Below are 12,756 nucleotides of genomic sequence, written 5' to 3'. Positions count from 1 at the left end.
AAGCGGGGGAGGGGGTGAAGTATGTCAATCGAAACGTAAATCAAGTGAGATCGTTGCGAGAAACGGCTTGCGAGGTCAAATCACCGGGGACCAAGCATAACCCAGGTCCACTCGACTGCGTCTTCACCTGCTACATGCTTGACAAGTGCATCCTTCTTCACCAGACCCATAAACATTGTCGTGTCGACCAGGCATTCGTACCGCCGCAGGCCACCTTCGACCGCCCCGTGGATTTGCATGCTAAATGCGCGCCGCGCTGCTTGCTTGTGTGCTCCATCGAGCATCGACCATTCGCGAGGGTTCATTTCAGTTCGGAAAAATACACATACGGCATCCGCAATGTCGCGCAGGGTCACCGTTAGGGTTTTGGACACGGATGATCCAAGGCAAGTCGGCAACGAGGATGCGAAGCTTCGAGATGGCGGGGCAAGTTGCAGGTTCGTCCAGTACTCGAGGGTCGTAGGTGTATCCGTCACCAACCACACGGATGTCCTTAGGGCGGAGAATATCAAACTTGACGTGGGGGGCACCGTTACGAACGGCGTGGGCATCCAAAAGGGTATGAAGGGCGAACCGGCCTCCGCAGTTGAAGTACCGACGCTCGCGCTCGCGAGAGCCGTCAAAGAAATTTGTGATGCCAGTGGGCACCTCGAACACTGAAATTCAAAATAATATTAATACTACCCTCGTTAGGGTCTCTGTGAAAACTTACTGCGCTTAAATGACTTGCGACGGCGTAGCTTGGGGTTGTGGAAATCGTCAACGTATTCTACGCGGTATTTGCGAGGATCACGATCCGAGTCTTTCGAATGATAGTCGTCGTCAGCTTCGACATTGGGGTGACCCAGCCGGTCGTATGGGTCAAAGTCAGAGGTGGAGCGGACTAACGCCATGGGCGGCCGAACGTCGACATAATCCGGGCGAGAAAAGTCCGACTTGGTGTGCACAAGCGCGACACGGTCGTTATCGTAGTCTGAAGAGATATCGGACCGGCTCTTGCGGCGAGAGAAACGGTCGAGGGAGCGGTGCATGGTCCGAGCAGAATGGGTATTAATTTCGGCATCGTCAAGAAACATCGAACGAGGATAGAAGGCCATCTTGTATGAGTAGGCTGGGGTGACGATTGTCGAATAAGGTGCGTGGGGCTTAATGCTAGGTAGGTAGGTATGCCGATGCTGTAATAGCGCGGCTCGCCCGGCGCTGATAGTTTATATCCGAAATAGGTGTGCCAAACTACGGGCTCAGTTCCAAATTCTTCTCCAAGCCCGAGCTAGTTTGTGCGGGAGTCTGGACTTGGGAGGGACAAACGGTGGACTGTCCTCGTAGGGGCGTAGCTGGTAGGTCTGGGGAAAGGTAGAGACTCGAGTAAATAGATTATCAGGAACCTGTCCTAGAGGGTGCGTGTAAAGCTCAACCGGCCTAGGTGCATCGAGGGGGTTGTTATATAAACCTCGGGCACGAGGCTGGCTCCGAACCGCGCTTATCCCCCTGAGCTTCCTTGACTTCCCGAATCCCATTTGCTGCGATCCCTCCTGGTGGTCATGAGGCCTACGTGCAGCCAGAGTCTGAGCGTGAGTGGGGGGCAAGTCTCGTGAACGTGAGCTCAAGCTTGAGATCGATTGCCCCGGGCTGTAAAAGGCATGTCGGCCTCGAGGCACAGGGACCGCGGCATTCCACTGGGTAAATGCTGGATCGGGTGGGACATGGGTGTTTGCATATACGGTCCTTTCTGAGCGCTGTGAAGGCTGCCTGGAGAATCGCGAGGTTGAGTTTGAGGGCAAAGGGGTGTGTCGCTGGGTATTAGGATGCGGGGTTGGATAGTGATCTTGAACACGAGGATATGGTGAGTTGGGGTCTCCGTAGATTATTGGAGTATAACAATGATGGTGCTTAAGAACCATAATAGCTGTTTCAGATCAAGCAGGCATAGACTCATTGAATTAGGTTACTCACCGAAGTCATTTATCAACGAACTAATATTGGCACAAAATTCACGCTCAAAGATTTACCCGAACGTGTGATACGTAAATTCGGTGGAAACGCGTTTGCCGCTCGTTATGACGTGTGAGTGGGTGCGAAAGAGCAAATTCTTGGTGAAATTAATCCGATCCGACAGCTCTTTAAGGACTGCTGGCTGTTGATATCAGCTTAGGCACAAACATTTAGAGATCAGCACGCTGGTGCCACCGAGTACCGACCTTTGTTAGGTGTTAGGTACGGGTGAAGTCACGTGAGAAACGGGTTGGTGCTGGTGACTTTGACAAGGGAATGTATGATATAGACTCTGGGATAGGTGTGATGTACTTGGGTTGCTGAGAGCGCCCTTTTATGCTCGAGGAGACCTTCCCGGGGCGCTCCCACCCGCCACTTGTCGGGAAGAACCAGAGAACATTCCACAAGAGGAAGGACCTGAAGGCTGCTCTATGACTCACAAGGCAAGCTAAGCGGAAGGGTTAAGAGTGGCTACAAATGACCATCTGTGTAATCATAAAACCTGGCTGTGTACGCTCGTTTTGTTGACCGATAGATACATGGCGGCAGGTCTGAATGCGGGAGAGCGCAGAAATCATGGCCCCACGTGACAATGCGGGCTGTACTCGGCGCGACTGGCGACGGGCTATGCGACAAACCAATATGACACTGTGTGCTTTGTGGCTCTTACTTTTACCACCCCGGTCACTCTGCGCCGCTGCTATGAATGCCGATCCTGCCAGCACATACACCAAGTCATACAAACAAGTCACCAGGAAAGTCTTTCGCTCGAGTCCCCAAAGCCTTCTGGAAGCAACGGGAACAAGAGACTTTGTTGTGCCGGCCATATAATCGCACAAGATACCGAGTGCTGCGGTCATAGCGTGTCATTATAATTACTCCGTTACGGAGAGTGAATGATAAAAATACAGATAATCAAGCTCTCGGACCTCAGACATCATTTCCGAATCGTATCATTCATATAATCTCCAAACTCCCATATGTAGCATTCAACGCAATCGTCTTCTGGCTTCGGCGTAGGTACTTCCACCGATCCTCCAACGAAGTGCCAATGTCTTCACTTAACCGTCTATGAGTGGCGATTGCAGGAGCGCTTGCGGCTTTCGGCCCCACCATCCCTTCTTGTTGTTCGACTTTCCGGTTTGTTCGCTCCAGTCAGCGGCTAGCAGTTGCTCGATAACCACTACGATCCCATGAGTTCGGATATCTGCCGACCAGTGAAGTTCGGTAACAGTATCGTATATGATAGACTGGCCAAGATGGCACCTGTTTGTTGTAGTTTGAGGCAAGACCCAACCACCGTCCAAAGCAAGGTGATGCACGGCGCAGTAGATTAGTGTGCCGGACGAATGAAATCAAATGTCGCGTGAGGTTGACAAAAGTGAAAGGATCCGGTCGTCCGAGGAACATTGAGGAGTGGGTTTGAACATGGGCAGGAAGAGCCCGACATGCCCAGCGGCGATGAATTGGCGAGATTCCCCAAGCCGACCAACGGAATGGAATACAATGCGTTGCAACAACGCAGCAAATTGTGAGAATCCGAGTGTATGCAAGAGGCGATCAATGTGCCACGAGAGAAGTTGTTTCATAGACATACACCCAGTTCCAGATCGTCACAAGTAGAACCAAAGGATAATTGAAATGGGTTTGGAGCGTCCAGACAATATAATTCAAGCACATGGTTGATGGATGAACAGGGCGGAAGGTTGTAAAGATCGAAAGTCAGATCACTTGAGAGACGGATAACGAACGTAAAAACACTCACTGCTTTCCATAGCGTAACCCCCTAGATAACATGAGGATGTGATCCCATTGCAAGTTCCCTACCAATTCCCACCCATCAATGATGAAATCCGTGTTGTGACATCAGAACCAGTCATGTTGATCAAGAACAGCAGAAACCAACCAAAAGTTAGACAGGATTAGTCGATATCCACATGGTATAACCATGAGCTTACCATAGCTATTGGGTCGGCGGTGTGATAGATATGAGTAATGTGCTGCGTGGATGGCTAGAATGTTTCAGGAGCAATCAGTCGAGTGTTCGATAGAAAACACGCCGAATTTATCATGTAGGCCAGATCCCAGTAGGCTAGGCTAGTCTATTCTTGCAATACTAACAGTAGACCGAGCGAAAAAGAACACAACTCACAGGCATGGGGAGATGAAGTCTCTGAGCGGCCATGCGTTCTCCAGGTGCCTCGAACGCTACGGTGGGTGCACCAAAGGTCGTGCCAATCAGTGAGGCAAGTGCACCTCCTAGGCTGTGGCCGATTACCCATATCTTTGCGTTAGGGTACATGTATGTGAGATTGTTGTACAAATTCTACCGCGCAAGTTCAGCTGGTCGCTCCTAGGAAAATAAAAGAGCATTGGGTGGTAGGTTATACTTACAATTCCCACAGGGTAAAATAAGCTCTCATCCGTCAGCGCATCCTCGACACAGTCTTCGTCACATTTGTTTCCTCCCCCGAAGCATCCACAAACAGTCGACCAAGTCCAATCGACATGGGCGCAACAACAGCTGAACATTAGGTTATCGTTCAGCTTATCTTTGCGTACAGTGGGTCCACCGCCACCCAACAGGCCAGCGCTGGTCCCTTTGATAGAAAGTATTGCAGTGGCATTATCGGCAGAAAGAAATACGTGACCACGGAACCCGTCGCATCTGGCTCCCAACCGATGTTGTGATCCTTTACGGCTCATTAGCATTTCCACGTGGACACATTTTGCTACGAAGTACTTACCGCAGTCCAGTTGCCACCTAGTCATACCACCCAGACTCTTCGGGAGAGAGGTACGCGTTATTTGTCATCTTGGCCAGCGCGAGGACCGTCTCGCGTTTGTCGATAGCAGGTCCATCGACGTCATCTCGTTCCAACCTAAGCTTTGACCCCATTCTCGATCGAGGGAAAATCTTCCAAGGACAGATTTTCCTTCCGGCGCCTGCGAGAGTGTGCGCGAGCAGCTTGAAAAGCATCTTGAGACACTGGTCGGTGAACGCTCATGCGCTGTACATGTAACGAATGTGTATGAGTCGACGAGCCATCAAGAGTTTCCTCGCCAATTTCTGAGGCCCTTATTGTGTCCTGCGAGACATCTGCCCATTTTATATGACCGGATTCTGAATGGGTTCGATGCACATGGCGAAGTGTGAATAGTTGAGCGTCACGGGCGAGTGATGTCGTGGGTATAGATAACGAAACAAGGAGAGTAAGCAATGACTTGGAAAGCATTCCAAGGATATATACGTGATGTCAATAGGCTAGAGTCTGTCGTCTATGATGATACGAATCGAGAATAAGTTTAGACCGGAATGACACAATTCGGGTGTGGTGGTGTGGAGAGCTGAAGTGCCGAATTTGGATATGTTTGGAGCTGTACTGCCACCAAATGCGCCACTTCGTGGCCGGGTTACTCTGGTCCTAATCCTGGCTTTTGATAGTCTTTGATGCATCAAGGTAACCTGTCAATAAGACTAACAATCAACACAATCTATGAGCTATCTTCATCACGTTTTCATTTCAGTCAATTTTATGAGTTGGACGAAACAAGTCAAAATAATGTGGATATTTCAGTGCCCTTCACAGACGTAGTATTCCCATTCGCGTAATATAGTTGGGTTATAATCCCGCCATCGTGATACCATGGACAGCTATTATGGGTAGTTTCAGCTGTCTACTAACTACCCTAAATCTCTAGAGACTCGATCCGCCCATAGTCATGCAAGTGGGGTTAAGATAAACACCGTACAGCGAAAATCAACCTCCTAACTGTAACTACAAAGCATCCCATGTTTTGTCTCCGCTCATCGAGCTTATTGCGCTCTTTACGGGCGCAACTATCCCCACAGAACGCGGCATCAATTTGGTCCGTCTTATTGTTTTACCAACAGGGACAAGCCGTTTTCCGAGTGGTCTGGATCGTCTGGGCCAACCCCTGGGTTCGATAATTGGGGTGTAGTAGAATTGGATCCCGTTAAACGAAGCACAAGCACTGGGATGACATTACCTCCGAGGTACGTACAAGTTCGCAAAATCGAAACGGCCGGGCCAAAGTGGACTATACCGTTGTAGTCATGAATTTCAGCCACCCCGAATGCAAATGGAAGGCGCTGCCAGGATTTGGTCATACCACCGCAGAAGAGCGCAACTTGCAGAGTGCAAAGGCGAATCCGCACGCACGTTCTATATGCCTCCTAAATTCAAACTGAATGAATCGATACACCCCCAAGGTGGCAAACCTATCGCTTTGATGCGCTCCCTGATACGGCACCGCCGCAACACGGCTACCTGGGCGAGGGATTCGCTTCATCAACCATCAATCAGCGACGACACCACTACCCCGGTTCGATCAGTACAAAAATAATATTAATTATCGTCTGGAAAGACTGCACCACAAGTGATCCAACGTCATACTCAGAGCGCCCCATTCAATCGGGTGCCTATCTCTCACCAAGAGGGGAATAGCCGCTCAGGGGAGCAGAATCAACCTCGAAAGTGAGCTATATGCGCTGGGTGAGTATCGAAACGACACGGATGATGGGTGGACGTGTGTAAGGTCCCATGCCTCGGGCTGTGACTAGTACCCTGGTTTTCTCTCTTCCCCCCTTCCCGCCTCGTCACAACCCGTGCTCATGAATATATGAAAGAAATATCGGACCGACGTGACCTTGCTGTGTGAGAGAAGGTCAGTTTTGCGTCGCTCTGTTCCCGAAGTACTCCCACATTGGCCAGCCAAAATATCGACGTATGACTACCCTAGTGAATGCGCCCTCCTGAGAAATTTCCATGGATCTAGACGCACATATTCTATGGGGTTGTACGTGCTACTCGTGATCCAGTAGACCGTACTGCCCGAGTGACGTTAACGAGTGGGTTCATCCGACCCCCAATCCCGACTCCGGTTGAAAACAACGTGTTGGAACAGGCTATCTCTGGAGGATCTGCCCCCAATTTCCACATCCTTGGACTGTATTAACTATATAGAGTTGAGGAGAAGAGAGTCTACCGGGATCTTCCTTTTGCCGCCACGTACAGGTGGGAGTATGCGCGCATATAGGGGACATCCGAGCCACTGCCGTATCATGATACCGGTGTGCAACATCATTTGCGCACGCGAGGTGAATTCATAACACGTTGGGTTTAGATCTACACAGGCATTCGAATCGATCGGACCAGTAGTGAGTGCATAGGGACTCTCCGGGAGCATCCAGGTACCAAAACAGGCACTCAGAATATTTTGTTGATTTCGCAAGATCACGCAAAAAATTAAGAAAAAAAAGTTGGTTCCATTGAATTTTGATGCACTACTAGCACAGACAAAGCACGAATTAGGAGGGTTCAGTACAGCGAAATACAACACATAGACACTACTACACTTTGGAAGGCCTCGATGGCCTATACAAGATAACAGCCAGGGGGTATGATCAAGGAAATAAGAATCGAAGTGTACGAATAAGAGTCAGTTTTTTTTCACGGGTACGCGAGGCAGAGCACCAGGCCGCCGGCACTCCCATCTCTATAACAGGCATCAGAGCTCTAAATTTGTTGTCCGGATGCGAGTGCGATAGCGGTGGTGATGATTCCCCAGGCGGTCTCGAGTGCCCACCAGAGGACTTCATCGTCGATGCCGAGAGTAACGACATTGCTCCAGAGACCGTGTACCACTACAGCGTGCTCGACCAAATTTGGGAGCGGGAAGGCCTCGGCCATCGCACGGCCCAAAGCGGAGAGCGTATTCGAAGCGCCTTGATGACCGACGGGAATCGAAGCAAGTGCACTGGAGGAGATAGGCGCGAGGGTCGAAAGGAGTCGCTCAGCGCGCTTGGTGTAGAGGTAAGAGTTGAGGAGATTGAAGGTTTGAGGGCTGGGGAGATAGAGTGGTACTACGGCCAATCGTGCGCACTTAGATGCGGCATCAACGTGTGGGGTTGCCCGGGTGAGTCTGGGGAAGTTGGAGCATTGTGTGGCGTAAATGAGCGCATGAACGGGGATAAGTTGGCCAGGCTGCTTGGATTGAGGATTGACGACACAGAGAACGTGTGACGGAAGGGATTCGATGCTGGGCAACCGGCTGCTCACGCGTACATCAACCCAAGCAGGCATATTCGATGCGGTGTAGGCGGTCTGGGGTGGAGTGACAAATCCAAGCCCGTTCAATAACCTGTCAGATCATAAATATTAAGCATACATGATTGTGGCGTTCGGTTAATTTCACGATGACTTACTCAGGACCAATGCTCCGGAGCTTGTGAGCGACGTACTCGACGGGAACACCTCGAAGTTCGGGATCGAGAGACTCAATTCCTGCGGGATCGACTGGAGGGAAAGCAGGATCTGGGAGAGCAAGGGGAAGTTCGATCTTGCGTCCACTCGAATGGCGCGGGGGGCTCGCTGGCGGAGTCGCCATGTGCGATGGCACAGAGAAGTCGAAGTTGGCCGAGACATCGCGAGGAAGAGTGACGCTCAGAGTGCGCATATTGTGACCTCCAGCCCCGCTGCGGTGGCGCTGTTCAGAACCATGCCTGCGACTAGTGGGAGTGACCGAAGGGGCTCCGTATTTGCTGGAGGAGTGAGTAGCAGAGTAGCCGCGCTGTTGAGCAAGAGACATGTTGAATGAAACTGGGGGATGAGGACCAGAAGCAAATGTGGCGGATTCTGTGGATGATAGGGCGAAAGCACACGAAAAGGCTGGGTAGTTCGCTAAAAGTGCTGTGAGATAACTCGTTGGGAGTCGGTTGATGCGGTTCATGGCTCTGGAGCCGCGCCTCTTTAAGCACCACGCGTTTTCAGACTAGAACGTGGCTTTTGGGAGCCGCTGGTCGATTGCCTTGCCCAAAGCTAGGCTCACGCACACAAGGCAACGCCAGATGATGCTCGAAGCCGAGTGCAAATAGGATCGGACGAGAAGCGGGGTTTAGCCAAGTGCTCCATTCTGGCTTCCTATTGGCTAAGAACCAGCGCCTCGGTTCTCCGCTGTCTCCGCTCACGTGGATCGTCCCAACAAGAGAGCTTAGTCCCTGGCCCGGACCCCGATTCGGTAAATTCGCTAGAGAAAGGGAGAGCGCTCCTAACCCAGATTTGGGAGAGTTCCACCTCCAGACAGGGGCTCGAGCTTCAAACGCATGATTGGATGTGCGCTACCGTCGTCACGCCGAATAAACCAAGAGGCTCGCATCAAAGACTTTGTTGACGTGTGGATGATGCGACTTGAACACTCCGTTGTTCCGTAATCAATCGGGTTGGCTCCTTCCTCTTGTGAACAAAGTGCCAGCGAATATCGAGCAGACCAAGGAGCGAGCTAAGAAGAGTCGGATAGTGGTGTAGCCATGCCTGGATTAGATGATGAATGAGAGTCGAAACACAAATGAGCCGAGGCGAGAAGCAAGTGCTCCTTTGAACTGGAGATGAGGTAGCACCACCAAGTTGCTCGCTAATCTCAGGCCAACCTCAAGGGGGTACGAAAGAAAGGAGATGGTCGGTATGAGGGAGAGGAGGGATGAGAGGCGGAGGTGCTTGGGCGACCTGATCTCGCCGCTCTTTGTAGCTGGAGCCTGACTTCGAGCGGGAGGTGTCGAGGATGAAGGCGCGTATACGAGTCGGGGTAGTTGCTTTGTAGCCTGCCGTTCCTCCACGACCATACATTATACTGCTGTCCCCTGTATTAGGTTCCGTGTGTTAGCGGCCCCCCTCTTTTGCAGGACATAGGCGATATCAAGTACAAGGTAAACTGCTTACCTCTGTTCTTCTTTGTTGCTGACGTGGTCCAGAGCCTCAAAGCCATGTCTTCATCCATCTTCCAACCCGCACCCTCCCCTTAGTCCAACCCAACCATGTCTCCCATTTGGTACCCGCTCATCAAACATCCACTCCATTTAATCCATCAAATACATCCGCCCATCTGAAGAAGTTGCATCACATCAGCAATGGTGGTAAGGTAGTCATTAATCCTAAACGGGTAGTGGCGCGTATGTGCGGGGAACGACCCGACCGAGGGAGGCGGACACTACAATGAGCGAGGGAGAAAGAGCACCGTCCATAGGCTCATCCGTACGTGCAGTTATATATCCCAAGGCTTGATCATCCAGATCATCAACAGAACAATGACCGCCTAGCACGAACAATAAGGCGCACCACCCATAGTCCACCGACTCCAAGCGACTCGACAAAGGTCCAGCGCCAATGGCGCATGAGAGCTTGATATGCTTGGATTATGTGAGATAGGCTGGAGCCCGTATGAGAGGAGGAAGTGCAGGTGAGGATGTCGTCCACTCATCCTGGCACAAATGATCGAGTGCCAGAACAGGAAATATTTTGATATACCAAAGTCTACTTTTGCTCGCTGGAGCTAGTAAAAGACGTTTTCAGCACTCAATTTTGGAGGGACATCTAGCCTTGCTGGAGCCATATCTTCCATATTTAATATCCTGCAAGGAGATGCATGAGGTCAACGCATGGCCATACGATCAAAAAGCCTGTATGACACGGCGACGCAATGGTCACGTGCCGGCCGAATTTGGACAGACAATTGGCCTTCTCCTCGATTGCTCTGATCACTGGCTATTGTCCTTGCGCACAAACAAATACCGACTTGAACTTCTTGCGTTTGCTCTTGATACTATTTCTCCCCATTGTCCGAAAACTCCCAGGTGAACAATTGCTGCCATTTTCACTGTTTACATATATTGCCCACTGGTGAAAACTGCCCAAATGACTGATCACGTGAGGGGCGTCATTTGGTCAATCCTGGTGCCTTACGCACAGCCACATACTATCACCCTTCATTTCGCGAACACACATTGCTGACCACGAGCATTAACTGATAGCACTTTGCTAATTAGACATGAGCAAAAATCGTCTTTAGATATTAATTATATGTACGAGGATTAATCTCCTGAAATATCCTAAATTTGAGCCTTCCTACGTGTGCATAGAGGTTTGTTCAGACGACTGGTTATTCGTACATTGTATCACGGCTACGAGTGGATATCACATACACAACTCGTTTCAGCTAGCATTAAAACATAGAGCATGCCCCCCGCAGTAAACTCCAAAAGTGCGAGTTTTCTGTACTTTGGGGGGGTTCACCGTGTCCCGTCGATTGTCGAGTTGATTTCGGAACAATGCGTGGGCATCGACACTTAGTGGGCTCTTCGTACATCGCGTGGTTCTAGTGCTTTTGATTACCTTAAAGTTTTATCAGTGCGATCCATAATTTAACATACTGTAAACTTGGCCTCCTGTCCGTCTTAATCTTGCGCGCAAATCACCTCGGCAGCCCCTGAATTGAGGCTGATTATGATGAGACACGGATGTGAAGGCATCCATCAGGTTCCTATATAGCAATGTATTCATTCATTGAGCCTCAGTCTCTCCTTGGGTGGGGGGAGGGGGTTGTATCCGGCGACTAGCTCATTTTACGACCAACTAGTAAGACTATTGGTCCTACCTGTTAACTACCATTTCGTTACGGCCATAGTCTATGAAGCACCAACGAATAAAAGTGTTTAAACAAAAAGCCATGTCAGATTACCTGCAGTTTAGGTCACGACGTATGCGCATTCCTAATCCTGCACTGAGTTGTTTATCCATCATCACATGACATACGCATACAAACGATTCTCAAAAGGGGTTGTTTGGATACTGCCGGCCTCAATTGTGATCTCCACCGGTCTGGGAAATCAGGTTCTAGGTTCGCAAGTGGCGACCGCTATTGTTCACTAAACAGATGCATCCGCATTCATTCAGACATATCAGCGTGGGCAAAGCCGAGGTACTATATGCGTCAGTGAGGCTTGTCATCGTCCACATCAAGATCAAGTAATCGCTTTTGGGCAACAATGACCTTTTGGTACTCCTGTCATTATCGCCCACATGCATCTGCACCGAGGATATGGAGGGGTTCGGCCGACTCGCTCCACTGATTCATACCTGGGGTGAGGATCGCTGGTAACGTTAACTAGCATCCATACCTCATTTCATATACATTTCCATCCAGATGGTATTGTGCCCACGCTATTGATCATTTGAACTGCGCAAGACTGATTTGAGTGCTTTGGACGCAACCAATATACCCTTGTCCTTGATATTCGCCTGTAATTAAAAATACCGAGCAATGCGTGGGGTGCTGACCCAAGAATTCGAAGAATATCAGAAGGCAGGAAAATGGCCCTTTGTTTTCATTTGGTGGGGGTTCGATTATTTGGCCGTATTAGTGAACCAAATACTATATCGCCCTTTGTTATGGCCGCCTATTGTTTTAATATGCTTATATGCGAATACGAGTTGTAGGCACACTGGATACCCAGGGGGAAACGCTCGTGAGCTTGAAGTCTCCCATTGATCTACAGTGATGTACGTTATTATTATGAATGATCTTCAAGCGTTACCTGTGGCTGGATACGTGATTGACAGGCGTGACGTCGGGGCGCCAGAACTTCGAGCCGCGGCACGTTTTGATGGAACCAACTTCAGCGAACCACAAAGATTCATTCAGCACTGAAATTCGAAAAACCACTTCCAGGTTGATTTATCCCAGTTTAAGTATAACCGGAATCTGTATACACTTGGTGTACAGGCTGGTACCGTACACTTTCATAAGATCAGTTTGAATAGAGAAGTCCGGTCCACCAGGTACAACTGCGTGCGGCCTTTAGAGACATCAGGCAGGATGGAGCTAGTGTGTCGTGTTTGGCACAGGGACATAAGCACATAGCACCGTTGTATTAGTCCTGTGATATTACGTCGCTGGATACCAACCTCG

At 50.1% G+C, this 12,756-nt stretch overlaps 5 protein-coding genes across 5 annotated transcripts; all 5 read right to left on the bottom strand.

The window, feature by feature from the left end:
* Positions 1 to 80: 80 nt before the first annotated feature.
* Positions 81 to 1,097, bottom strand: RhiXN_01452 (uncharacterized protein; the record flags this gene model as incomplete). Its single annotated transcript, XM_043321271.1, has 3 exons — positions 81 to 271; positions 330 to 656; positions 713 to 1,097. 3 exons carry the CDS (start codon positions 1,095 to 1,097, stop codon positions 81 to 83), a joined length of 903 nt encoding a protein of 300 aa, XP_043187094.1.
* A 144-nt stretch (positions 1,098 to 1,241) lies between these two features.
* Positions 1,242 to 1,901, bottom strand: RhiXN_01451 (uncharacterized protein; the record flags this gene model as incomplete). The annotated part of the gene is made up of 1 exon (XM_043321270.1): positions 1,242 to 1,901. The coding sequence occupies one exon, from the start codon at positions 1,899 to 1,901 to the stop codon at positions 1,242 to 1,244; it is 660 nt and encodes a 219-aa protein (XP_043187093.1).
* Positions 1,902 to 2,949: 1,048 nt separating this feature from the next.
* RhiXN_01450 (Lipase (class 3)) lies at positions 2,950 to 4,972 on the bottom strand (the record flags this gene model as incomplete). Its single annotated transcript, XM_043321269.1, has 6 exons — positions 2,950 to 3,052; positions 3,106 to 3,242; positions 4,145 to 4,318; positions 4,387 to 4,685; positions 4,740 to 4,756; positions 4,794 to 4,972. The coding sequence occupies 6 exons, from the start codon at positions 4,970 to 4,972 to the stop codon at positions 2,950 to 2,952; spliced, it is 909 nt and encodes a 302-aa protein (XP_043187092.1).
* A 2,560-nt stretch (positions 4,973 to 7,532) lies between these two features.
* On the bottom strand, positions 7,533 to 8,745 carry RhiXN_01449 (uncharacterized protein; the record flags this gene model as incomplete). The annotated part of the gene is made up of 2 exons (XM_043321268.1): positions 7,533 to 8,157; positions 8,222 to 8,745. The coding sequence occupies 2 exons, from the start codon at positions 8,743 to 8,745 to the stop codon at positions 7,533 to 7,535; spliced, it is 1,149 nt and encodes a 382-aa protein (XP_043187091.1).
* Positions 8,746 to 9,443: 698 nt separating this feature from the next.
* RhiXN_01448 (uncharacterized protein) lies at positions 9,444 to 9,777 on the bottom strand (the record flags this gene model as incomplete). The annotated part of the gene is made up of 2 exons (XM_043321267.1): positions 9,444 to 9,652; positions 9,732 to 9,777. The coding sequence occupies 2 exons, from the start codon at positions 9,775 to 9,777 to the stop codon at positions 9,444 to 9,446; spliced, it is 255 nt and encodes an 84-aa protein (XP_043187090.1).
* Positions 9,778 to 12,756: the final 2,979 nt, after the last annotated feature.

This window comes from Rhizoctonia solani, chromosome 16, assembly GCF_016906535.1.
Source record: "Rhizoctonia solani chromosome 16, complete sequence".
Classification (NCBI taxonomy): domain Eukaryota; kingdom Fungi; phylum Basidiomycota; class Agaricomycetes; order Cantharellales; family Ceratobasidiaceae; genus Rhizoctonia; species Rhizoctonia solani.
The sequence above is the reverse complement of the archived record's forward strand: the minus strand, read 5'-3'. Positions and strand labels throughout refer to the sequence as shown.